This window comes from Opisthorchis viverrini, assembly GCF_000715545.1.
Source record: "Opisthorchis viverrini unplaced genomic scaffold opera_v5_436, whole genome shotgun sequence".
Classification (NCBI taxonomy): domain Eukaryota; kingdom Metazoa; phylum Platyhelminthes; class Trematoda; order Opisthorchiida; family Opisthorchiidae; genus Opisthorchis; species Opisthorchis viverrini.
This window is the reverse complement of record NW_008752099.1, coordinates 166,384-194,221: the sequence shown is the minus strand read 5'-3', so window position 1 is coordinate 194,221 and position 27,838 is coordinate 166,384. Positions and strand designations below refer to the sequence as shown.

At 44.8% G+C, this 27,838-nt stretch overlaps 3 protein-coding genes across 3 annotated transcripts in view; 2 read left to right on the top strand and 1 right to left on the bottom strand.

Moving 5' to 3' along the window:
* T265_11047 (hypothetical protein) overlaps positions 1 to 2,143 on the top strand; it is a gene marked incomplete at both ends in the record, with an annotated part of 12,931 nt that extends 10,788 nt beyond the window's left edge. The window contains 2 exon segments of the mRNA XM_009177593.1: positions 1,978 to 2,076; positions 2,092 to 2,143. Coding sequence (XP_009175857.1) covers positions 1,978 to 2,076; positions 2,092 to 2,143 — 151 coding nt within the window.
* Positions 1 to 19,090, bottom strand: part of T265_15325 (hypothetical protein) — a gene marked incomplete at both ends in the record, with an annotated part of 30,308 nt that extends 11,218 nt beyond the window's left edge. The window contains 12 exons of the mRNA XM_009177592.1: positions 1,170 to 1,529; positions 5,826 to 6,504; positions 6,872 to 7,084; positions 8,835 to 9,082; positions 9,597 to 9,715; positions 11,657 to 11,796; positions 13,939 to 14,087; positions 14,876 to 14,952; positions 15,053 to 15,104; positions 17,941 to 18,266; positions 18,574 to 18,650; positions 18,926 to 19,090. Coding sequence (XP_009175856.1) covers positions 1,170 to 1,529; positions 5,826 to 6,504; positions 6,872 to 7,084; positions 8,835 to 9,082; positions 9,597 to 9,715; positions 11,657 to 11,796; positions 13,939 to 14,087; positions 14,876 to 14,952; positions 15,053 to 15,104; positions 17,941 to 18,266; positions 18,574 to 18,650; positions 18,926 to 19,090 — 2,605 coding nt within the window. The remainder of the gene's footprint in view (positions 1 to 1,169; positions 1,530 to 5,825; positions 6,505 to 6,871; positions 7,085 to 8,834; positions 9,083 to 9,596; positions 9,716 to 11,656; positions 11,797 to 13,938; positions 14,088 to 14,875; positions 14,953 to 15,052; positions 15,105 to 17,940; positions 18,267 to 18,573; positions 18,651 to 18,925) is intronic.
* Positions 6,289 to 27,838, top strand: part of T265_11045 (hypothetical protein) — a gene marked incomplete at both ends in the record, with an annotated part of 42,637 nt that continues 21,087 nt past the window's right edge. Inside the window, one exon of the mRNA XM_009177591.1 lies at positions 6,289 to 6,391. Coding sequence (XP_009175855.1) covers positions 6,289 to 6,391 — 103 coding nt within the window. The remainder of the gene's footprint in view (positions 6,392 to 27,838) is intronic.

Genomic DNA, 27,838 nt, shown 5'->3' with positions numbered 1-27,838 from the left:
CAGTGTGCCTCAAATTTGTGGTACATCGAACGATTTGACCTCTGACTTCCGATTACAAAAGTATATGCACAATTCGGTCTACTGAATCAACTACATGTCATTGGATTACAGAATCTCATCAGGTAAGATTCCTTCAAAGTCTTCTCCAGAGGTAACAAATATGTTAACACCAAGGGGTCGGGAAATAGGCTTTTAGACTCTTCAAAACAAAAGGATTCAATGAGAGGTTCGTTTAAAAAAGGGCGAGGGAGTCTTGCATTACTACCAATCACCTGATTTGAAGCATCCAAGCCCATCTCTTTGTACAGTTAGAGGCAAGAATAAAAAGTGAATGCCAGTGCCCCGGACTAAAGCCTCTGGATCAAACGCCTAGCGGTGACGTCAGGCCACCACAGCACTCCGTCATTCAGAAACTAGTTGACAAAATTGTCCTCAGATATGTACTCATTGGCCATTGATTGACATGAAGGGCTCTGTGTCAGATGTACACTTTCCAGCATAGCCCACAGTGTTGAGGATGTACGGGAACCGTCGCACTGCTGTAAGGCCCAGTTTCGTTTCAAGGGAAGCATGAAACCACGCTGTAATAATCAAATAATGTGTAATCCGAAGCAGTCTGACGCGCAAAAAGCAAGAAACTGAGCTGAGATACAGAACTGGGAGAAGGATGAATGAGTCACTACTACATGTGAGAATCAGTGATGTTTCGTGATTATTCGGAACCTGAAAAAACCTCATAAGCCAATGCAAGACCAAGCGGCTACCTATGTGCATCGTTTTCACGTGATATAACTGAATGTATAGCGATTCGCACAAAAATTGTTTCTCTTGGTTCAAAACTCTGTGAAAGTTTGACATCCTAGATAATCAGTTCACATGGTGAGATGCCAAGTCAGGGGTACGTGTATCTGGTAGTGGACTTCCATCATGTGATATCTCTCTGAGGCAATTAGGTGTGTATGAAATATGTACAAAGCATGGTACGTGGCCAAATTAGAAGAAACACCAAACGAGATACAGGAAAATGATCATGATCGTATGTCGGTAGCTATGCTCATCCATTGGGCAGTCGTGAAAGATCTTGGTAAATGAGGGTCCCAGCGACCGAGGAAGTCGAACACAGTACCCACTTGCCGTCTAATCGTCGGGCGGACAGGCACGTGACATACCCTGTACTGTCGGACCGGTACCTGGATAATTTCCACCGGGAACGAAATATTCCGGGTCATAGGCATCGTATTCCTCTCCAATACGTACCGTCGGCCTCGATGGGACAACACCATATCTCTGTGTACCATCCATGGTTACCAGTGCAGGACGTTCGAGGGAAGACCCATCACCGTTCCTGGCATTCCACTCACCACCCGTTGCCATATCGCCATCGTGCATTTTCCGATCTCGTACCTTACGTCTCCGCCTACCGCCCACAGTGGATTGAAGGGCACGAACTTTGGCCTCTGCTTCGCGACGTACACGTTCCAACTCGGCTTCTCGTTGTTTCGCCTGACGAGCAGACCGACTCTGGTAGACTACAAGGTCGAATCGACAGTGAAAAGTGAGTAAATCAATCTAGAACCATTATAAATTAAAGATACACGTACAAAATCTTATCCCGTACTGTCTCAGGTTTGTTGAGATCTCCACTCTTTCTGATTGAAACAAAGCTGAGTTCAAGTGAAACAGTAGTAAACCTTGATGACAGGCTTGCCTTCAAAATCGACTTCGTTCATAGACAATAACGTGGTAGGCGCTTAAAAATACGTTACACAATAGAATAAAAAGATTGGGAATCTGCTGGTCAGAAGAACCAAACAAGCTTAAACATAACAAAGTGATGAGAGATTGGGTACCGACAAATTGGTACGTTGCAGAGCTTTGTTACGCTCGCTGATCGTTGCGTTCTCCTGGTTGCTGGGTAACTAGAAGTGCGTCTCATGAAACGCTATGAATTATAAACATTTACCCAAGCATTGGTAGGGTTTGGTGGGAATATTGGTTTAGCAATGTTGAGGTACGCCAGATGGTACTGGGAAGAAAGAAGTCTTGCGTGATGGGTGAATCACCCACGCTTTATAGGTTACTCTGATTCAGATATGTGCTCCACATGCCAGAAGACCGTTTCGCTCGCATGGCTCTCGCGTAGCCCTGTACTGAGTAAAAGTGACCGAGAGAGGAACCGTGTATGATCCGGCAACGAATTACGAAAACACCAACCGGTAAACTGAGTCGGGTCGACAGCTGTCACCTACTTGGAAACAGACCCCGATACGCAACTCACCAGTGTTCAGTGACGCTGGCAGTTGGTGGCGCATGCGCTATCGCCTTCAATTCATAGCTACACGGTTTCCGAACTAAGCAAACATGTCGTTGCCTGTAAGGCTTGGTTGTATGTCCCACAGTCCCCCGTTTTCCGGTGATCGAAACTGTGCCAGCTGGAACGAATGTGCCTGTGGTACACAGTTTATGGCTGATGAACTGACCGACTGGTTAACTAATTTTTCGTAACCTCACTGCGTGCACACAAGAAGCCTCAGTCTGACGAACCCTTCTGTAAAAGACTCCTTCCTCATTTACAAGGACGTTGGTTTTGCGAAACACATAGCCGTATATTCGTGCACCGGTAAAACCTATCCAACATCTTTAACTACCATGCAATCGAACTTTTTCGGCCAAACAGTCACCATGGGTAGCAAAGGACAACTAATATGCTTAATCCCGACTGACATTTACTGACTGAAAATAAATGAATGTTGAGCTTGTACAGGTTACTACCTTGAAGGTAGACATCGTCATCACCATCATCATCGACAGCATGACATCAGTGTTCAACACCGATGCTTCACTGCCGTACAACCATGATTTATTTGAATACTGTAAGGCGAAGAGTAAAGGTGGGAGGAGAAGTGACTTAATGCTCGCTTAACACAATCATTTCTAGGTGCTTATATCTCCAGACACTCACTCAGGCGATCTGGATAGAAACGGACAACAAGAACGCCACTAACATCAGTTTGCAGCCATAGCTTGTAGTGTCTCCAATCAGGCACAGTGAAGATCACGCGGTCCCCATCTTGGAAGGCGAGTGGCACCAACAGCGCCCAAGCGTTTCGTGATCTCCTTCATACTCCTCTGCCAAGTCAAGGGTTGGCCACCCATTCAGACAATAAATTCATCGAGGAGTATCTTGCGAAGAGCTACCTATCCACAGAATTCCGTGAAAATTCAGCATGGTCTGATTGCTTTAGAGGCAGTAATACTCATCAGAGGGAAAACCTATTTGTGTCGGGACTCTCACTTGAACGCGAAGCGATTTCTTACGGAAGAACTACCTCACTTTGAAAAAATTATCCAGAGGTATTACTCCTCCTTACTGTGTCTTTTTGAGGGGTTCAAAGTTCTTTTGCCCCGCAAACGCATTGTGTGTCAACTGGCCTGATCCTACGAAATGTCAGAAAAGTCCGAAATTTACGCCAATAGCAGTGCATGTTCCGAATCCACGTCACGTGCTGTCGGGTTGGAAAGACTTTTAACCTTTCTGACCTTTTTTGATTGTTTTACTGAATCAACAGAATAATTGGGACTATTCCCCACCCTTGACAGAATGCAGCTGGTCCCCGATATTTCGGCTTTTTCATACACTGAAGCGTTTTGAAAATCTGAGTGTCGTTCATAAACGGAATCGGTTGTGTGATCCTTCTACCGACGGCCCTGTGCTGACGATCACCAAACGGCAGTCTGAAATGCCTGGATAAGGATTAGGGTGATCGGCAAAAAGCCATCTGGCGGGTATGGCTAAACTTCTCGGTATCGTCATCGAGTCAAGATTCTAAGTGAACGTCTCGGTAATTATGAGGCCAAACAGAAAGAACTGAACAGTCATTATCATCATCCGCTGTAAGAACCGCGTACTTGTCGTACAGTGAGTATAGCTGCCACAGTTTCGTTCATTGACGATTTGGGGTGGTGGGGCAGGTAGCTGCACATTGGAGGTGGGAGCTGATATAATTGGTAGACTGGGAAGGGGCTAATTGGTAAACGGGAAGGGGCTATGCATTGAAGGCAGCGGCTGGGAGGCACCAGCATCATTTAGGGTCCGACTGCGCCATGTCTGACAATGTCTTTATCCAATGATGTGTCCCGTCTCCGGGTCCCCATTCGAGGAGACGGCAATGACCAGTGCGGCTGGATTCGCCAGTAATGGCTTTCACACTCCACTGTTAAGTGACTGTTCGACCTTTCCTGGCTCATTTTCACCCTTCGCGTGTGCATGTGAAAATAACCCTTCGATCGGTCAACTAGCATTCGGAGCATGTGGTCAGGCCAGCACAAACCATGGATGTGATCATTTCATCTATCCTAAGTGAGTTACTTCGTCCGAAAACCATTTTACACACGTCAGCATTGCCGATCCAGGTGCTGTTCGCACCAGGTCACCATGAGCGAAAAGACCCACTGAATTGTGCAACCTGGTCAATATTTACATGCTGCCATGCTCACTGAAGCCATTTAACAAAACGCCACGCATCGAATAATTCCAATCCACCAAAGAAGTCAGACGACCTCGAGTGGTTGGGCTTTTCTGGAGGCGTGCATTTCTGAAAAAAAACAGGGTTAAAATCCCAAGCAGATGGACGGGAAATAGCAGGGACACCGTGACGATACGTAATCAATTAGGCAGCGTTGTTTCCCGATGTTTGGTCATATTTACTTGGTTTTTTAAGCGTGTATTTGAAAGTTTGGCTTTTATAAAGTCAGCGAAAAAATTTATCGGAACTAGATTGACCTTCAGAGCTAGACCAGTGTGCTCCTAACTGCTGCTGTTTACTAACAGAATAAATTTTACAAACCCAGTGGAGAACCCACTGGAGTATCACCATCGCATTTACTATCGACCGAGGTGTATACTTTCCCATTTGAACGAAGAGTGCATAATTTAAGGAAACGCTGTTTTTGAATCGTCCCAAGCACATCTAGCCAGATTATCACAAAAGATTATTTGCAGGTAATCCAACAGTTGGATCGGGGCAAGATGGCCCAAGTCGTTAGAGCGCGAATTTTCTGACCGGAAGGTCCGTGGTTCGAACCCAAACTCTACCTCTCGACTTCCACTGTCTAGGCTTGGGCAACCTGACAGTATCCCAGCCCTCGTGCAACCTTCGGGTGGCATGGCAGTTAGGCACCTAAAGGAGGCCACAGCTGAAAGAATCCAAAAATTTATGATTAATCTGCACACCCTACTGCTTAAGTTAGGAGTTTGAAATATGGTCCAAAGAACAATTCGGCATACTGAGCATTCTATGACAGGATAGATAGATGAAGAGGATGAGGATCGATGGATGAACTGATCACACTGCACAGGTTGCGTTGGCTTGGCCACGTGCTGCGTATGCCAGTCGACCGACTTCCTCGAAGGGCTCTTTTCGCCCAACCGTGTGAAGGGTAGAAGAGAGCCAGAGGCGGTCAAACAATGACTTGGCAGCGAAGTATGAAGGCCATTACCAGCAAACTCAGCTGCGCTGGTCACTGCCGTCTTCCTGGATGGGGACCCCGCGACGGGCCACATCAATGGCTAGAGACATTGTCAGATATGACCCAGTCGCGCCCTCAATGGCACTCGTACCCGCTTGACAACCCACTGACAGTGCTGGATTTATGCACCAATTTACCAGCTTGCGCGTGCAATGCGCAGCTACCTACCCCCTCCCCCAAATCATCGGTGAACGAAACTGTGTCAGCTACAACCAGTGTACGACCAGTACGCGGTTCTTACAGCTGACAATGATGATAATGATGATGACAGTGGCTTTGGTGAGAAACAACCTTACCGTGTGTACCGTCCGTACACTCCACCTGGTGAATACCCAGATCTTTCAAAGGAGGCGGTCTGACTGCAGCGGCTGCAGCGGCCGCAGCAACTGTCGGTGATGGCGTGGGATTCTTTGCTAGCGGACCATTGTGCCGGATCCCAGTTCCCTGGAACAGCGCAGCATTTATCGTGGCCGCAACACCACTGGCTAGACCCATCGCAAGTCCAGGACCACTTCTGTTCCCCGCATTCCAATGAGCTTCTCGATCCGAGGTCTCTGTAGAACGCTTCTCATGGTGAATCTGCGTTGAAGCTTGGTCATTGTGTCCTTTTGGTACCAAACCAGCTGTCATTGCAGCCACGGCAGCCGCGTGGGCGGCTCCAACCTGGAGTCGGTTCTGTCTATTAAGAGAACGTGATCCATAGCGTGGCGAATCGTCGTAGGTTTGTGCCCCGTCCATATCCCCTTCGCCTAATGACTGATGCCCGTACTCTTCTGCGTCACCTTCCGCTCCTTTGTTGCCTTGCACTCCACGCCCCATCCCATGAGCATCTCCTCCCAAACTTCCACCATATCGAACACCGGTGAGTCCGAGCTCGTTCTCTGCTGGTATACCGGATTCCGTGGCCCAACCGGCTGCCCGAGCACCGGTCAAAGCACTAACCTCCTGGCTGGTAAACCCTGCGTCAAGAGCCGACTGAAGGAAAATGGGTGGAATGCAAGCGTCAAAACTACGATTATTATTTAGTACGGATGGTGAACAGTGGACTCAAGGTGCCTCACATTGCACTGTCTAAAGTTTTTAATTCCCTAAATATGATTCCATAAATATATAAAGGATGACAACAAGTTAAATGAATAGGAACTTTAGTCGCCAAGTACATATATATATGATGATTTATGAGACAATGACTAGGGTTGTTGTGCGCGAACGAACCATACCCTCGTGTAACTGTATTATGGGTTAGTGTCCCGTTTGTGAAAGCTGGAAGCATGAATTGGCAGTGAAAACAGTATAAACCAGTCGAGAGTCTAAATGTCTCATATATGTGATCAGCACTCACCTTGGTCACCACACTAAGCCCAGGATGGCCTGGAGTCATTGGTACCAGTGGACGGTCGGAATCCGGTTCAATCGGGTCCGCGCCCAAGATACGTTCTGCTTTGGACTGTTCTGAGATTGGATGTGTGGCTGCCCAGTAGCCCTCAAGAAATTGACGAAGAGCATCTGTTGCTGCGCCAAGTGTATTCTGGTCCACAACGAATTCGAAGGCATCCTGTGGATGTATATGGACAGCAAGAAGCTTGCAATTATTTGACTGAGAAAAAAAACCGATTCTGACTGCACGAAATGCACTTTTCGGAAGTCTGGCCATATGGTGTATGGTGACAATAATGTGGATTGAAATAAACTCAGAGAAGACAGGCCGCAGACCGCGACTGTATTTAATTCACAGTTAACAAAAAAGATTCTGGCTGAATTTTGGTGATAAACGAAAAGCTGCGAAGAAATTAAGAAAGTGAGAGGTTTGCGAGTTGAAATTGTTACGTCCGAAACCACTTTACATTTGTTTCATTCTCACTGGGAACTAACAGAAATACGAATCTCACGAACCTCCAGAGAAATCTGAGCGTGCAGCTTCATGCGTTATGCCAAGAACAGCTGATCACCAGTGTGATTAACTCGGAAAATGAGTCTCCCAGCTGACAAGTTATCACTCGCGAAGCTAGCCAGCACCAGAACGGACGAAGGCAACCTATTAATTAAAGGTTGAATGCCCACAAACCTCGTCTTATTGCGAAGGCCAGTCGTTCATGACAGAAGGTTTAGACATTCAACTGCTTACTGAGATTGCGCGAATTCGAGTCTCCCAAGAGATTCGCAAAACACCAACTGTTATTGCTTTCCAATGAGCACCAAGCAACTTTTCAAGGCTTCTAGACCTCTAGCTACATACAGATTTTGTTTACAGGGCAAAATCTCTATTGAGGATTTTCAGATCTTTTCGAAGAATGAACTCGAACCAAATAAACTGGTCCAATTTTCGGCAGGTAGATGAAATGAACATCGTTTTCATGTGAGGTTTGTGGGAATTGTTCCACTCTAGTTTAGAAGAAGACAGAAACCAATGACCATATCAGGCTTGGCTAACTTGATTCTATGGGATGCAGCAGTTTTCGACTACTCGCGCAACGAAAGCACCTCACCAGATGGGCTCACTGTCGCTACGCTCCTTCAGAATCATCCCCAATTCCCACGACCCAGGTGCTTATTGGCTGCCGTGAAACAGAGCATGCGCTATCCGAAGCATTTCACCTCGAGACTTGACGCACAAATAACTGAGGGACTGAAATGGTCAATGGCACGGAAAGCAAGGCCTGCAAGTCTGAATCTCACAACCGATTTCTCGTATCGCCTCGTTCCTGGTTTTCAAAAGCCTTTCCAGTATAATGAACTACAAGCCGGAGGCTATGATCAAACATCGGGAAGTTCCTGTTAGAGTTGTCTAGGCACGACCTCTTCTGATCCACCTGATAATTCTAGTCGTCCTATACAGATATATCCCGCTGCAAAATTTAACGCACAGGCACCCATGTATTACAGTTCTGGTGGTAACGGACTTGCTGCTTTCTGTGTGGCTGTTCCTCTTAGACTATCCTGAGACTCTAAACAATGCTGCATGGACGTCTAGCAACTGTATTCCACAGTACAAAACTCCTTCTATGGTCACAAGCGGACAGCTGTTAATGGATTCTAGTGGTGCTGAGTATTGTTTATCTGCTTAGCAAAGGATTCCCTGAGGTCTGATTTAACCGCAACAGTCATAGTAGTTTGACCGCCTTCCGGCCGTGTTCGTGTAAAAAAAACCTGCTCCTGATGGAAATGGTACTGGGATATAATTTGAAGGCCACTCTTTATTCCTATGCAAAGTAGAAGACGTCAAACGAAATCCATCATGAATGGAGGACGCGAAAGTCAACTAAGAAATGATTCCAAAGTCAAGGTTATTCCACAACTAAACTCACCGGAGGACATTGAAGTAGCTTTTCCGCTGCGGCAGTCTGAACGCCGGCGTTCTTCTTCTGCTCCTTGCCTCGATTTTTAATTAATCGATTGAGTACTCGAATACTGTTTATTTTAATATAGATCACTATCGGAGCCAAGCATGTCTTTGAAATTTGACTCGGATGATTGATGGTGTCACAGTCGAGCAGAAGCAGTTGCATTTTGCTTGCCAAATGGAAGATGCGTTCGAGGTCCTGTTGAACTTCCACTTAAGTGGAAACGGAAACGAGAAAGATTATAGGCCTATGCCCCTTCAATGTGAATTTTAATCAATCATTTAATCAATTAATCATGTCCCGGCGTAATACAGTGTTGCATATTCACACAGCTTTAACTAACGTTCGTTTAAGGAAAATTCAACATGATCAACATCTTCTGGAAATACGAACTGCTAACTACCAATGATGATTGCTTTGCACCTACCATCTGGTTCTTTGTCGTTCAGATACGCGTAATAAATCTTGGTGTGGCGTTCGTTTAAGACAGCACTTTTTACGCAACAATCATAAAGGATACGCAGTAGATCAAGCTAGTAGCTCACAAATTCCTGCCTTATGACTTCTGTGCTGGACGAGCCGTTGCCTGATATCTCTCACGAAGTTGGGATAAACCACTGTTCAAAACATAGAATCAGACAGATTAACATCACAGAACCACGCATCGTTTTCCAGTAAAATCGTGTTACTGATATCCCCGTCAGTAGTAAGAAATATTTGGCTTACAAAGAGTAACCAGATGGCGACCCCTGCCGCGTTCCATGACATTCTTCTTGTCCAAGTGGAGTAGAGCACCAACACGTTTGGCCAGGGAGATATTCGTGCTTACACGACTAACGATTATTCTGAAAATTGTACGGAAGAAAAAATTGACAAAGTTCAGGTGACTGTTATGCATAGCTTTAATGAATTATAGGGGGAAATTTTTAAAACAAATCACCTGTCATCTAAGTTAATAAAGTTGACCGTAGAAATAAGTTTTGCAAGCTAGAAATCTAGTGAGGATTAAAGTAGAGTTGATCGAACCTGTCAAGGGGTCTAAATTATCCGTGTAGCTAATAAACGGAAGTAAGCCCACATCCAAATGCGACGTGTGAGGCACTACCCTGATCTACCCTTCGAAAAAAATCCCCGGTGCCTTGTTCTGGATCACTGATAAAGGGAGCGGGTTAGTACATATGTGAGTTTATAGCTGAAAGGCGGAATTTCTCCTTTCAAGTCACTAAATATTATACGCGAGGCAAACCAGCCGCAAGCAGTTGTCATCTATGTGCTGTAGTGAAACATCAGTGGTCAACCTAGATTTTACTGTCAACCATAGCGATGTTACGCAGTCTGGTATCAATTTTCCGAAGATTTCGTAACTGGTAACTATGCACAATTGTTGGCGACAGCTTCCTCCGCCAGGACGCAAAAATTGGCGCCTGGCCAATCAAAGGGTTGCGCTTATGAGAATAATTCGATTGAAAGCGGACAGTTAAAACGACCCACTAAATATATGGAGATGACTTGAGGCACGAATTCGCTGGTTATTCGGTGGCTGCGTTGGTTTAGAAATGGGCATGGCACTCTTGTGGAACTATTGGCATGCCAAACAATGGCGAACGCGGACCTCGATGGTGGACAACATACATGGTCATTAGCAACCCTAACACGGGAATTCTCGTTGGAAATAGCGGTACTCTTCACTGGGCACTTCGCCGACCCTAACAGCAGGTAGTACGAGCAGCGAACTAAGCAGCACATGCGTGAAAAGTGTACCCATTACATGGAGTATTGTTGTAACTTCTGATGTCTCTTCCAATACTTGGATGGACAGACCAAACGCCGTGGGTCAAATTTGAGGTTTCGCTTATGCGAGAGACTCAGCTGGAAACAAGCTAAATCTCTCGTTTATGATGTTTTTAAGAAAACGAATGTGGTGCACCAGGCCGCCTCATGTTTAAGTTGATAGGACGTTCGAGATATCTGTACGTAATACACTACTCATAAGGTTTCTGAAAATTCTTCGACAGCCCATGGCCGGTTTCGCCCTTTGTGGAGCTCATCAGATAGGCGCAGTCCCCAAATCTTGGGAACATCACAAACGAGATATTTAGCTGGGTTACAGGTGAGTCTCTCGCAAAACAAACTTAGTTTGCAAATAGGTGCAATCCGCTGATTTTGTCCCATTTGGGTTCAAGCAGAACATAAGTTTGACGGAAATTCGGGGACTGCCTCCACCTGATGAGCCCCAAAAAGGGCGAGACCGGTCGTGGGCTGTCGAAGAATTTGCAGCAACTTTGTGAGTAGTGTATTACGTCCATACAAATTTGAGGTTTTCCATGAATAAGCTGCACCATCGTACTTAATTTGCTGTCTCTGATAAGTCGTTTTACTTGCTTAGCAAATAGTAATTTGTTCATTACCACAGGCCATTTAATAACCCATGCGTGCAAAGTGTGTTGACGAGTAACTGTTGCTCTGTATCAGTACAGTGACCCGATTGAATCAACCGGAAGCCGTATCTTGGCTTTGTGATCACCGGTTATCCCGCGCTCATCAAAAAAGTGAACTCTTGAGACGTGGATTCTAGCGTTCACAAGACTTAATTTGCTACGATCAGTACGCTTAAGTTCACTGCAAGAAATCAGACGCTCACGAGTAATAGATGAACTGTTATAATTTATTGTTGCAAGTACACCCTCCCAGGATTTCACACATTTCGTTCTTTGGGTCTACACTCTCCGTGACGGAACCAGTTTATTTCGGGGTCTACACTCTCCGTGACGGAACCAGTTGCTCACCTGCCGTCGAAATGCTTCTTCATGGCATCGAAGATGGCCTTCTGCATCATATCTGTCACTTCGTAACCTTTGAGAGCCGGACCAACGAAAACCACTGGACGCATACACGGGACAACTTCGTAGGGAGCGACGAAATCCGGCTGCATTTTGGATGGAACAAACAGCAGAGTAAGTGCGCATTAGGTTGAATGTTGCATGGTGGTTAGACGGATAATACATAAAAAATTCAACTGGGTATTTGAAGTTCTACTTTGTCCGCGAGGATTCCATAGCAGTGGAAGGCGATCACAAACTGGCATGTTCACTGAAAGGTTTGAAAAATCGGCAATCAACAACCTGCACTCACACAGGGTGTGAAGTTGCAGGCAGTGACCTCAGCTTCAGCCTAATTTTCATTATAAATGATATGCTTCAGCCTGTTCAACGAGAAGAGCGATCGTCGACAAAATGCCGTGCTGAGACCCTTGCTACAACAGAAGGGCGAAACCGGTTGTGGGCTGTCGAAGTTTTCAACAACCTTATGAGTAGTATATTAATCTGGCATCCTTAGGTGGTTACTGTCATTTGACAGTAAACAGCCCCTCCTAAAATGAACGAATAGTGAAATAATAACCTATCTACTTAAGCCAGTAGAAGAAGCGCAGAAAAGTTGACGTTTCAAGTTTGGTGCAAAGACGATTTATTGGATTAAACACGGAAAATAAGGTTTGATTCGAGTGGAAACCAGACGACTCCCCCTGTTTCTTGAATAAGGATCACATCAGACAATTTTTAATCGGTCGAATAATTTACTAAATGACCGGTCAAAAAAGAACTGGACGTCAACTGTGAATTTTCACATCATGCAAGAAAAAACATCTCAAGGAATTTTATGTCAAATTTCCGGTTATAATTAGACCGTAAACGCTTTTTACAGCTCACCCGCTGTATAGTTGGTTTGCCGGTTTGACACGATCAAACTGATTAAAGTAGCAATTCCAGAGATGGAGAATCATTAATATTCAGGGCGAAATTGAAGTCGCCGCTTGATCAACGAATATGTCTCATTTAGGGTTCATCCAGCCGAGTCAGGTTACCTATGTGCACACAATTAAAGTAACTAGAGGTGCCGTACTGCAACCCTAGTTAGATCGCGCCATTTTTAGTTCGACATCTTACATCAACTTCTTTAGTGCTCAACATGATCTTGAGCAGGAATCGTATTCGATAGCAGAAGCAGACAATTTTGTCAGATTCGAAACTCCGATTACAACCGAACACTACAACTCTGATTGCAGTTCACTGATGGATCTCGTCTTGACAACTTATTCTCCAGAGCAGTGCATACTACTCACAAGTGGTCAAAAATGCTTCCAGTGATTTCCTTATCTGGTTTCACCCCAAGTTTTGTCATCTACGTCTTTCCGCAAGCTCTGCGATCCAATCCACGAGCGTGTGGTGACATTTGGATAGTACAGAATAGTGCTTCAAGGTAGCGCGTAGCCAAGCCGGCCTACTTGAATTGGCCCATTTCAATTGATGATCCGGCAGAACCGTCTTGCCGGGCGGAAATCCTGAAAACCTCAGGCTGATATAAGCTGTTAATAAATTGCGGTACCTGACGATCTGTTGTAAGCGACAAGAAAATCGTTTAGGTGAATGAACTCTGCAGATACTGGATTTGCTCCGACGCAACTTGATTCAATGGCTCCATATGGTGCACGGTCGAGTGCAAACACCGCAAGTATCAAGCTAGGCTACCAGTAGAAATTATTGTGGGAAGGCAGCTCATCAAATCTACGTACCCTCGGCGTCGTGGATTTGTTGTGGTAGATGAGCAAACAGATGTTCTGTGCTTCTCACCACAAAGCTAGTCTAATGCCAATCGGTCTGCAAAAAAACGGATTTCGATGGATGAGCAACAAAAGACGTCACACAAATGCTGAATTTGTACATCCTGTTATAATATGATATTATGGAGTGGAAGACAACCCTGCATGCCTCAGTAGTTCAAATGCTGAATTTGTACATCCTGTTATAATATGATATTATGGAGTGGAAGACAACCCTGCATGCCTCAGTAGTTCAAATGCTGAATTTGTACATCCTGTTATAATATGATATTATGGAGTGGAAGACAACCCTGCATGCCTCAGTAGTTCAAATGCTGAATTTGTACATCCTGTTATAATATGATATTATGGAGTAGAAGACAACCCTGCATGCCTCAGTAGTTCAAATGGAACCTGCAAATAACTCCGGTCCAGACATTCTGGCCTTAGTAATTCTCAGTAGATTTGTACCTTTTTGGAAAAGACTTTGCGTTTCACACCAGGACCCATTCCCGGTAGTTGGGTTTGTTTCTTTCCCGACACTGCAACACCTCCCGCATCTGGTGGAGAGGCGCCGAGTCCATGTCCTTCCCGATAATCGTCTTGATCGTCATAAGCATCTACAAATTGAAAATAGATCAGTGTCGATATTAGTTTGGATTCTGCAACTTCCGTGAATCGCCATTCTAGCTTCAGTCACCTAGCGCATTTCACACAGAACGTGAGCAAATCATCATCATCATCAACATCATCGGCAGCATGACAAGGGTGTTCGACACCAATGCTTCTTTCCCATACCAGCACGACTTATTTGAAAGCCGCATTGTAAAGAAAAGAGTAGAGATGGAAGGGGGAGGGATTTAGTGCTAGCTCACCACGGTCATTCCGAGGTGCGTATACCTCCAAACGCTCACACAAGCAATCTGNGACAGCACCCAAGCGTTTCGTGATTTCCTTCATACTCCTGTGCCAAGTCAAGGGTTGGCCACCTCTCTGTTTACACCACTCTGAATTGGGCATGGAAAACAGCACTCTCTTCCACAAACGATGGTTTGGCATATGCAACACGCGTCCGAACCAACGCAGCTCCTGGTCCTGGACACACTGCTCAATGGAAGTACCCGTTGCACAGCCAAAAACGCACTTTCTAACTGCCTCGTTACGGATTCACCGACACCAACCCACACGAGCTATGGTTCTGAGACAACGATTGTCGAACACCTGAAGACGTCTCAGTTCCGCTGCTCGAATAGGCCAAGTCTCACAGCCATACAACAAAACAGCCCGTACTGTAGCTTGATACACACGTCCCTTCAGATTCAGGGATAAACCATTCTGACGCCATAGGTGTCATAAATAACGTGGAACAGGAATGAAGTAGATGGGAGAATGATCTCAGACAACGTACCAGGTCCGAAGTCGATCGGCGGAGAAGACTCAGGCTGCACTTGTCGACTGCCTGCCATCACTGGACCCCGTCGATCACTGAAATACGATAAAATGTGGTTCAGAATATGTGTTCACACTGAACAAGTCTGTGTCTGGGAGCGCATAAATTTGTGCAATAAGCAGCTGACTGACTTACTCAGCCGAACCGTACAGGAGACTGCGTGGTCTACCTCGATCAGCATCCGAGGCTGGAAAGTTGAAAGAAGGTTGACGTTTAACGAATGATCACTCAAACAAAACGGCCTGCAAAGTAGCTGGGGTGTTTTTTTGTAATGCGCTACTCATAAGGTTGCTGAAAACTCCTGGAGAGCCCACGATTAGTGTCGCCCTTCTTGGAGCTCATCAGTTAGGCGCAGTCCCCCAGTTTCCGTCAACCTTATGTTCTGCTTGAAACCAGATTGCACGAAATTAGCGAATATACACTCATTTACAAAGTAATTTGGTTTTGGTTGATGGAAACTTGGGGACTTCGCCTACCAGATGAGCCCCAAATAAGGCAAAACCGATCGTATGCTGTCGAGAAGTTTTCAGCAACCATATGAGTAGTGCATTACAAAAATATACATGTATCACGATATCTCGAATCTCGTAGCGACTGAAACATGAGGCGTCCTGGTGCAGCACATTCAGTTGCCTGAGAACATCATAAACGAGAGATTCAGCTGGGTTCCAGGTGAGTCTCTCGAAAGAACCAAATTAGTTTGCAAATGAGTGTATATTGGCTAGCTAGGGGGTTATTGTAACTCTGATGTCCTTACCAACTGTACCAATCAGTATAACACATGGACCAACGGTGAACACAAGGACTGGAACTCGAGTTCTCAGAAAGCAAGTTTACCGTGCTATCCACGGGGCTTGTCGGGTGCATAGATTGCTGCCTAAGTAGGAAGGGTTTTCCATCCCATGAATAGAACAAATGTTGATATTTTGAAAAAGCCTTGGATGCAGATTGTTCTGGTTCGTATATCCTCTCTATAAAACAAAATTTGTTAGCCCACTAAAATTCGAAAAAGTAAAGACATTCGGTTCGAAGGCACTCTATCCGGTCATTTCACTTTACGCTCAGCGTGCTTTTGCTAACTGGAACACGTGCCAACAACTAACTTGCTTCGTTCAAAAGTTGGAGATATGGCCGACAGAGAGTTGCGGAGTATTTGCAGAAGGGCCGCGAAGCTTTTGCCGAGATCGCCATAATTTCTTACAATACACAGCGTTTTTAGTCAACAAAATATGATTCAAAAACTGGACATACAAGCTACTTGATGTGGGCAGCCTGGTAGAATGTCACTCTGTATTTCCTATTGCAGCGACTGTTCTTACTCGAGGGTATGACTAGTTTTATTCGAGTTTATCATCAAAATTGTGTAGGCAAGCCAAATTTGAATTTTTCAAACTGCCTTAGCTTTGGAGGGTAGCCGTACATACGGAGATGTAGACTGAGCAGCTCCGACGATGATGTTCCTCAAACTGAGGTAATGAATGATATCTGTGAGGTACAAGCTGAAAGCATCGAACGTCGAACCATGACAAACATATGCATATCCTGATAGTATGTAAAGTGATTCCCTAAATTTCGAAAACTTTTCTCTGGTAGCCATTCCAAACAGGCTTTTGGAGACGAGTCTAACGGTTTCTTCATTTAGTTTAATTTAAAAGTGGCACATCATCCCGTAAATACAATTTGATCAAGTAATTTCCTGAAATTTGAACACTGTAAATTATTTTACTTTGGAGAGTTTTCGAAGAGTTTGCAGCAACCCTATTAGTAGGATAACACGTAGAAACACCATAGATAGTCTCTGTGATTACGGTTGTGGTTTTAAACAGTTGTAAGCAACTGTCCACTTGAATGGCGAGGACGTTATACCTCCATCCAGTCAGGTCAACAAGCAAGCATAGTGTGGAATGGTGCTAAATGATACGACGTTACTCGGGTATTGCAAGCGAACAGCGCAATGCAAAGCCGGACGGTGTGATGCATTGACCTGTGTTTTAAAGAAATTTAATGGGATGATTGAAAAACAGAGGACCTACAGTTTAGCCAGCCGAACCAGTTACGAGGCACGATATGGATGTTGGCCTTTAACTGAGTCACAACCTTGACCAACGAAAGAATTCCTCGAATGGCGATTTAGCAAAGGTACTAATTGACCGAGCGGAAGCGAGGGAGGTCACAGACCGGTGGACGCATTTAAATGAAAAAGGGGTGACATAAAACAGGTTAAAACAATGACCAAACTTTCGGGTTCTGGTCTGTGGAAAATACAAAATTTAGTCCTGCCTACGCTCCAATTTTATGTAGCAACTCTCAAAATTGTGCGACTCATGTTGTCTATCCGAGCTTTTTCGCCGATGCCTTATTGTGGTGAGACATCAAATTACTCCCCATATCTTGTCAACTGACCCCAGACGTGGATACGTTGCGCCTATCTGATGAGCCCCAAGAAGGGCGAAACCGGTCGTGGGCTGTCAGAGAGTTTTCAGCAACCTTGTGAGTAGTTTCCTCTTATGAAGTTGCAATATCCTTCTCAAATCAGGCATGCAACTTTCAGGCGAAAACGTCTGGCTCACTTTGTTGGGGGCAGCGGACCATCTGTCCGTTAGTGTTACTCTGAGCCGAGCAGTGACAAGCGAGTGGAAAAGTTAATGGGTCCGTTTTGACATGGCCCAATGACAGTAGTACAAACGTTTGAACTGTCTGGCTTGACAGTATAAATGCCTATTCTCAACTAAGAGATCACCCGAGCAATACACAAGGACACACTGCTTCAGGCATTGTTCGAACATCCAACCAAAATCCATATGCATAGAAATTGAGGCAGCGTGTCTTCTGGCGTTTGATCACTACATATCCAAATTTGCGCAGCCCAGTAGAAAGATATCATACTTTGGATGGATGGGACATTCAGCCATACGAGGGTGTCGTCCGCCAAGCTGTGAATACTAACACAAAAACGACAAATGTTCGGGTTATTTGAACTAACCCGTTGCGCGTGAATCAATCACAACGCGAAAAAAACTTACAAGACTTTATATGGGGTGGTATAGCCGCACCTGGGTTGGCTGGTAGATCCGCTCCAGTCTGGGGTGCCAGGTGGGGGGCATTGGTGCTATGAATCTGCTCCAACTTTGCCGGACTGGGAATGAAACCTAAGGGACTGCCAATTCGAACCAAACGTCCAATCCACCAATGAGGATCGAATCGTTTCTTTATATGAAGAAAATCTCTTGGTTCAAAAGAGATGACCCTTGTGGGAGCTGGGGCATCGGCGCCGTAGAATACACCATCGAAGCTGATATTGGTCCGGACAGCGAAAGCCACAGGTTTGTACTTTGAACGATTGGAAGAACTGTATCAATCAACACTGTTTTAAAAAAACTGAGGTATCAAAAGATACGAACATTCCCGCATTCAAAAGATACAACTAAGTAATTTCTGTGTGAGCTAATGGAATAGTTCTGAACCTGGTGCAAAGTATGTTAAACGGCCGGAAGTCGAAACGCGAATCCCAAAGGACTTGGAATATTATTGAGCTCGAAATTAGTTGAACAGCTTATTCACGTCAGAATAGGATGATACTTGCTCAACAGCGCTTGATAGCTCAAAACGGTTCCGTGGTCAAGTTGCAAACGTATTGACCGTGGCTCGAATCCAACCTCTGCATCTCGACTGCTTCTGTCTTCACTGCTTGCTTCAATTGTTTTTCACTCCGATCATGATCAATTTTCTTGTGCTAAAATTTACAATTTGACCTCTACTCAGCCACCCAAGAAAGGCATTTTAAATCTATTTAGCCACAGGACAGCTTCCCCATGTCTAAGATATGTTCGGTGAGTTCGGTTTTCTCGAACACTCAGAGACACATATCTCAACAGACGGTGGTGAACAAACGTTTACCGCTCCACCAGGTTCCGTTATCCCATCAGACGATTTGAAGAGACTGAACAAAAAATGAGGTAGTCACATGATTTTGAGTAGAAAAATGGACAAATGGATTCACCGACATACCTTGGCAGCTTCGAGCTCACGCTCTGCGATCTCTTCGAGCTGAGCTCTTTCCGCCTGGAGAATGAGATCGAATTCCTCGCTTTCTCCGCTTTCGCTCGACCGACGCGAACTCTGGTTTTGTTGAGAAGAATATCGACGTGAGCTAGCAGGTGGGGATAGGACTACCTAAGAAACTGCATTCAGGTTATCAGACGTGCATCGAACAGGCAAATCAATCAATAATCCCATGCAATCATGCCGGAAAGCTACAAGGGGCGGCTGGCAGACATACAATAAGTACTCACAGGTCTGGAGCCAAGGGAGAAAATAACAGGTGAACAGAGGAAATTAACTGGATGAGCACACCTTCTGATAAAATCATCATATCACATGGATTTTGAAATACCTATCATGAAATTTGCATTTCAAGGGTAAGATTTCATTAGCTGTTAGTAAACTCAAGCGCCTTATTCGTCTGTGATAACAGGACGTAATATAGGCTTGCCACAAGCTTCTGCCGGAATCACGAGTGTACCCGGTCACTTTTACTCATGTATCGTCCATTACTCTGACATTTGAAATTCCCCATATTTATTCTGTCCCTATTAGTAACCCGCGCTCCACTTTTGTGTTTAGTGCGTATATATGAACTGGTGTTTGTTTGTCCTTACCACTTCACTCATTTGGCCTTGAGGTCATCCAGCCATTTGTGGTCGACTTTACGCACGTGTGACCTGTCTCACGTGGGAGCCTGTTTTGTTTGCTCATTCGCACTTTTGTAGTCCAAATGAAGCATTTGTTTTGGCGAGTATCTACTGTCGAGGTTTGTATAAATTATGAATTTGTCTTACATTAATAATGCCGTTTAGAAACCCAGCTCCGACTTTGTTTTGCCTTCCCGGAGGTTTTGATATTTCGCGTCACTCATTACTACTCAATTTAGCCAGGAGGAACAGATATTCCACGACAGATCTCTTGTACAACTTTTGAAAACGCTCCTCATTTCTAGGATCGCTTCAGTAATGTCTGATTGTCGGGCCCGCCCAGGTTGCGACCTTTTTTCCTGACTTCATTCGGCGGTCGTGAGAAAGTGTACACCAGTGGACCACGAACCACCGTTTGACCGGGTCAATTAAATATCGAAGAAATTCTCTATCATTGTCAGCTAACTTATCACACAAAAGATTTGGTGTGCAAGTGTCTGTTCATGAAATCTCGCCTCAGCAAAACCTGATTTACACTCCCACTATAAACCACTTATCGGTGAAGTGAACTGACACGGCAATATTCTAGATTCACTGACGAATTCGGCGTCGCTTAACGGTGCTTCTGTAGTCGTCTGCTTTCTCTCTGATTGTTGGAGTATGATGCGCATCAGCATCGGGATATCACTGTCTGATGCACACATCAATCTTGTTTGAACTCGTCATGATCTGCATGGCTGTGAATCTGATGTTCCCGTGAAAGCATTAGTTAGTCACGCTTGTGACACAACATCTATTTGCTCAAGTGAGGTGGCAAGACTGGAGGGGGTGGTTAACAATACAGCAGATGAAACAGCTACATAATACGTCTCAAAAGGGACACGTAAAAACATCTGATAAAATCGTTCAACTTTTAGCAACCCACTATTAGTACCCACATGTAGGTCATCCTGATCCAAACTCTTTACTGGCAAGCCAGATGATTTGATCACTGATCTCGGAGGTTCGGATTATAGACAATCTGCGCCTGTTCTAAAGATATAACAAATTCTTTTGACCTTTATCCCAAATTTAAAAAGTCCATTTTCGGAGGGATTAACGTGAAAATTATTAAACACTTCAAAACACATAGCAAGCTCTGTTGGAGACAAAAAACACTGACGTTAATTTTGAATAAGGTTCCGTTTCGGACAGAAATTTTAACTTTGGTAAACAAAAGGATAACTGAGTAACATTGGCGATTGTCGTTGTTCATGCGATTTCAAACAGCAGGAACGAAGAAAAAAGGACTTCAACCGATTCACTTCTTGACGGTTGACTAGACTTGGAGCGCGCTGTCGAATTTAATGTTTTAATTGTAGTCTTCACTTGAAGAAAGACGCACAAAGTTCCGTTCAGAAACTTTGGATACTTGTAAATTGTAAAAACTTTAAAACCTCGATTCGGCGACTGATCCGTTTTCGCTGGTAAAATCCATACAAATGTGTTACCCTCTAGCACGTACGTCTAGATTTCAAGTGCTTCTCGCTCTATGAATTAGAAGAGCTACCTCTGCCATCTGTGTAACGGCGGATACTACTGATGAGCATGCGAGTAGTATGCAGCTGCTTACGACATTCGTAAACACGAATTGTCCATTTCGTACCATGCACATCTTTAAATCATTTGTGCACAACAGTCGTCGCTTGACACCCTTCTGGCTGAAAGAGAGTACCCAATGAAACACAGCAACGATGCATAAAAAAACAAAGAGAAATAGTTCATCGTTATTCGTTCATAAGTGCAGCATAGAGACAGACAAAACCAGGCACAGAGCTTAAAGAAAACACTCAGAAGGGAATTCAAGCACCCAGGAACTTGTGGCCATTCTGCAATGAGCCACTTGTAATGGCATAGCACATGACCTTGAGGTTACAAAATGACTTCGTTTCATCGCACTACTCTGTAATATACTCTAATGAAACTGACGCGCATCCGTGGAACTAAACATCACACACAGAGCATAAGATCCGATCAATGCTGAGAAAAACTGTATATCGAAATCCGACAATCCAGATTTGTCACCCAGACGAACAGAATCATTGAAGTTAGTGTGATACGATGAAGGTTTTGTACTTCAAGCCGTTGTGTCACATGAGTACGGTCTGCAGATGACGGCCAGTAGCAGCACCTGTGTTTTATTGCTAACGAGGAAAGACAAGTAGGTGGCAACCATTCAGGGCAAATCGTATGCACAAGAAATTGAGGTGTACGTGTAAAGCAGACACACACGTAGTGTAAAAAGACAAAGAGTGGACTTGGAAAAAAACAGACATTAAGAGGGAATGGAACCCACATATTGAGCTCAGAAGATTGGCTCTAAAAATGAACTTTGAGAGCAGCAGATGAACAAGATGAGAAGCCACTGGGGTTGTATAAATAGATATTACTGTCTATAAATGCACATCGTGGCTATTCAGGCAGCACTCTGGAAGACACATACTCACTTCAGAGCCCAATGTGTGGGATAAGTCTCTAAGGACGGTCTTAAAACGCTTGCAAACGTTCAAGTCATTTTACCAAAAAAAAATCCAGTGTTTCCCTTTCGGAAAAAAGCGGGTAAACTAAGTTTAAAGTAAACGGTAAAGTTTTGGACGAGTTATTCAGTGTAATTTGAATGCCTCAGAACAGAACGGTGCATGAGGGCACACATTTTTGCGTACAAAATCCACACACCTCAAAACATTTACCATGGTCACGACCAACAAATTAAATTGTGTGTGGGCTCGCTTACAACAAACTGCTGACACTGCACAACAGCCTAGTCAAGTGGCAAAGTCGATAGTAAAATGGAGAGGAGATGTACATACGACCAGACCGGTATTTTGTGGCAAGGCTACCCTCAACTGCACATCACGTTTAACAAGCAAATAACCGGAGCTCATGGCCTCATGCCAACCTAAGCCGAACCTAAATGAGCCAGATTGCTTTGGAACGATGAAAACTCCTACATACTCAAATCTACCGACATGTAGCGTTTGACCGTCCTTTATCGTATGCGTCAGCCGATTCTGCATAAGACAGCTACTCAGGTCACGTGATCTTGAGACTCTGACATCATGCTCTACTGGTGATCTCCAACAAGAATGAAACAGCCACACAGTGATTACCATTTCACAACAAGCTGATTTCACCTTCGGGATAAGATTGTTATTGAACCTTCGTTTGTTCCTGTTGTATCGTGGGTGGCCGTTTACGGGTTATGCCTGCACTGAGCCTGCCAGACTACGCGATAGGGAGAAGACAGAGAACTGGAGACACGGTTGTACTGCCAGGACAAAACATAGAGCATCTGCGTCAATATATAGGATGACTAAATGACCAAAGATGGTCGTTCACTTGTTCCCTCTGTACAGTCAGTGGCGGTGTTCCGGTCTTGAACACTTTCAGACCCACTACGCTGGTCGTATGTTGCTGAGCCGTGTTTGGTGAAAGCCGCCAACTCACTCACTTTCCGGACATGTCGAACCGATGGTGATCTTGGGGATGCGTCAATCTCTGCACATGTGCTTTTTCTTGTGTCTGGGCGCGCCCTGACAGTTCCTCACACTATCGTCTACACCCTACCCTGAGTTGGCCGTTTGTACGACTCATAAGTTTAGACTTGACCAACTGTTTTACACACAGTCAGTTTTTATACCACATTTGTACATACCGAGTCTGATGAAGAGGTGTCGAATGGGTAATCTTCGTTTGGTTTTTTGTTCACCGTGAGAACATTTCCAACGTCTCGACAAACAGAGAGTCGTTGCCAATTTAAAGGGTTCCATCTGGCCTCCGTGGACCCCGTTGTCTTTTGCATACAACCCCCGGACGAGAATCACAGATAGGACTACTTTTGTGTGCGTACGCATCACAGTAAGTAGATCTGGGAACATGTTGCCATATTACATTTGAACAGCTTTGCTGGAATGCCTGATATGAAAATCGAACTTTACTTCCTGACCGAAAATTTGTCATCCATAACATGAAACAAGGTCCATAGGACACACGGAAGAGCATGAGTGTCAAAGGATCAAAATATCATATCAGTCGAACTAAAAACCGCTAGTCCAGCGGTCGGTGTCATCCAGTTACCCAAAACATTGAAATCCCCGATAGGAGGAAGCCCCATTGAATTCGGATTTTCATGAAAAATAGTATTCTTCTCCCCAACTGACATTCTGTGCGGTAGAAGGTGCTTATGCTTCTAAAAACAAGGAAACATTATACCTATTTCTGGACATTCTGCTTCTTATGTTCCTATTTTTGAGTTTTCTGCCGACTGGACGGACCTAGTGGGAACATAAGATGCTGAGATGGGCCGAATGGTTTTTGGGAAAGGCAGTTCTCTTCGGTTGGTCAGTTTGTAACGCTCAGATTAGGTTGCGAATTCCACGTACTGTCAGATGGTTGCTTGTTTCACACAACCCCCTTGTTCGTTCGGCCAGGTATTGGGGCAACCTAGGGACGGTCAGTCGCCCGCGTACCAGTAAACTAGGTCCAATTGGTAACTGTCATCTCCCCCGGTAGAGACCGCTGGATGAAGCAAACCAATAGTCGATATCGCTTACAGATGTGGCTGTGCAACCCTGTCAGTGACGATCCTGTGCTAAACTCTCCCCTTTACTGAGTTTCTCCCCCGGTCCCTGTCATGCCGGACAAACAGTGATTTAACGCCCATGGAGTGTTTGAACCACCGCCTCCAACCTGTGGCTATCATTCCCCTATTCTCCTGATCCTCCGTCAACGAAACTCTGGCAACTGGGGAAGTTGCGCTTGGTTACATGTTTCCTAGATCAAAAACCTGTTCTAGTCAAAACCGTACCGACTAGGCGGGTGTAGGAGTACATGGATAAGGTTGCCAACTGGTTATTGATTAGCTCAAGATTCCAGGTGTCCTTGAAGAAGCTTTTTTTCCATCCGACGTGACTGTTTCGCCAACCTGCTCTTGCCTAAAGTGGGTGCTAAAAGGGGTACGGTGTGCACGACGGTTCGCTTAGTTTTGTCATGGGTTTAAAACCCTTCAAGCGAATGAGGTGAGAGGGTTTTGCTTCGCAATCAGTGTGCTATTGAATACATTTCTGACATTAAACTAATAACCAGTATTTTAATTGATTGTACTCAAATTTAGCTGCTTGTATTACTTGCGCATTATCCGAGCTAAGCAAGTTGATGACGTAAGGGGGTCCTATGTCTATTTTTCGTCCAGTAGCAGTGACTTCTGCTCACAATACTTTAGTTGCTGTCATGTCAACCAGCCTGGCACACCACCGTGCATCGTGAATCAGTATATCCGTCAGAGCTACCGACAATCCTCTCGTGACATCACATGGGGCAACCATTAGTAAATTTCTGCTGCTGCGATGGGGCAAGAATAACTGTAGAATAGCAAAACTTGGTGTGCCAAGGGCTACAGAAGTTTATCAAGGCCTCACATTTTTCCGAAAAAAATCGCTCAGACTAGAGCTACCTCGGCCCGCGTAGCAAGCGAACTGCTGGGGCATAACAGTCACGTGAGAGTGGACAAACACGCGCACGCAAGGACACACCAACATGCACTGTTTGGAATCTATTGCACACCACGCAGGAAGTGTCCCAGGTATCGATCGGTCGACACGTGAAACATTCCGTCCCATTTCAGTCGATAGATGCACGCTTGTCGAGTTCGGGAATGGGTTGGTTGTACAGTAAACAGTCAACCGGAAACGTGCAATTAAATGTAACTAACTAGCAGGAACGGAGCGCTGGGAAGTGTGCTTTTAGGGAACGGGGCAGGGTGAATGCGAGTTGGACTTCCGATATAGACGTCACAGAATAACGTTCCAAAAGAAACAAGTACAAAAGTGGCGTTCCTCAATTTTCGGACTATGCCTGACTGTTCGTTTTAATTATCCCGCGTCAGTAGGTCTGTTTGACGAGAACGACAAACTATAATCATAGTACATTAATCACAAAGTTGCTGAAAACCGTTCGACAGCCCACGGCCGGTTTTTCCCTTCTTGGGGCTGGCTGATCAGGTAGATGCCGTGCGCGAGGTTCCGTCAACCTTATGCTCTACTTGAACCCCATTTGAACAGATTTCAACAATTGCTCTCATTAGCATACCAATTCGGTTTTGACGGAAGACTCAACACTGGAACCCCACCTAAATCCCTCGTTTATGATTCTCCTAGGCAAAACCAAATTGATATGCAAATGAGTGTACTTGTCGAAGACTATAATTAACTTGAAAAGGTTTTTTGTCCTGGAAACGTAACTGTTATATGCGCATTAAAAAACCAGGTGAGTAGGAGAGATCAGAAAATGCCGGTAGTTGGGAGATTACGTAAGAGGATGGAGCGCCCCCCTTGAGTGAAAGCTAAAAGTATGTGAAACCACATCGCGATACTCCCACCTTGATATTTTGTTCATAACGACAGCTGTTGCTGATGACTAAAAGATTAGTGGAGAACTATCTCGGTGAACATTAAAAGCATATTGTCAGCTCGTGAGACGACTTATTAATAAGGATATACATACTGATGTGTACAATCAATGATGTTTCTCAGAACTCCGTTCATTCTCAAATTAGGTCCACAGAACTTAGGGACTATTTCAGTCTACGGTCAGATTTTTTATGGACGCAGACACGCATCGACATAATGAGGGGTGGACAACACACACTCCCGACGTGCCAGAAAAGCGCATCACGCCGTTTGAGTAGAAAGCTGGTCCATACGCACGGAGAGAGGGCACTTTTTCCTTCGTATCATGTTTACACTATCAACACACCTCGTTTTTTGCATTGCACCTGTTTTATTCCGACAAGCTGTAGCGCGTCAGTGTAGTACAGGTTTGCTGGACAAATACTCCGGTTTCCCCAGAAAATTTGGCTTCAACAAGATACTCAACCGGATCCAGCCGAATCTGTCATTTAGGGTGGTTCACACCAGCGAATGTGCTGCACCAGGACTCTTCACACTTCGACTGACACGATATGTTGGATATCGTAATACGTTATTGTCTAAATATAACACATTACTTACAAGGTCGCTGAAAACTCTCCGAAAGCCCACGACCGCTTTCGTGCTTCTTGGGGTTCATCAGATAGGCATAATCCCCGAGTTTCTGTCAACTTTATGTTCCCATTTGAACAGATTCCCGAAACACACGAATATGGTTTTGACAGCTGAATCAATGTGAATCTCTCGTCTATGATGATCCACCCACCTGATGAGCCGGAAAAAAGGGGAAAGCAGGCTGCTTCAACAGCAAGGTGATTCAAGAACAAATAACGGTTCAGCTTTCTTTCATACAGCACTTCGTCACAGGTTAAGTCGTGCCAACAAATGTTCCCAGTTGATTACTGTTAGCGCTCCCCGCCTGTGATTTCGGCCTTCATTTCTTGGTCCATACGAAAATCTGATTACTTCCACGCACATGTACTGCGAAAATGGCACCGGAGAAATTTGGATGCAAACTAGAAGCCAGCGGATCTAGCCAATGCCACTTTGTACAGCCTTGGACGGGTGAAAGGAAGAAGGCATTCGCTCCGGATTTTTTCATTAGAGAAGCACCAGGTGAACCGTTACAGACTATTGGACAGGCGAGCAGAACTCTCATATGCACCTTGTTTACAAAACGGAACATCCATCTTCCTGAACTTTCCTGGATATTCATTGACTGCGACTCAAATGCAAGCAAGTGCTGCAAGGTGACTCAAAAAAATTCCCTAAGAGATCTCACTTTTCAAGAGACGGGAGGCGGATTTACGAGAGAACATACTACTCGCGTGGTCCCACCAGTAGTATCCACCTTTACACGGGTAGTTACCTTGTGGGACAATTACCATCTGATCTTCCCCAAAAACAGATAGCTCTAGATAGATTTAGGTGAAAATAGCTAAATGGCTCCTTGTGGAAAGCACGCTAATTTCAGATTGTCCGCTGAACGTCAAACTATGATATGCTTCTCGTCAGTGACAACTACATTTTTTTCCGACTTTTGCTTCAAGGCTGTATTGCCTTCCGCCTGTTCAAGTATGTTTTGTGGCTGCATTTCTCGCAATCACGGAAGCTCCTTCATCTTTATTTATTCTAAATAAATGACAAAGTGAGTCGGTTGCGCATCTCATCAAACGTTTACGTTACTTCTAAGAGTGAAACCGTTGGATAGTGTGGAAACCAACTGATCGGAAGACCCATCGTTCCATCCCAGTGCGAAATTTGTT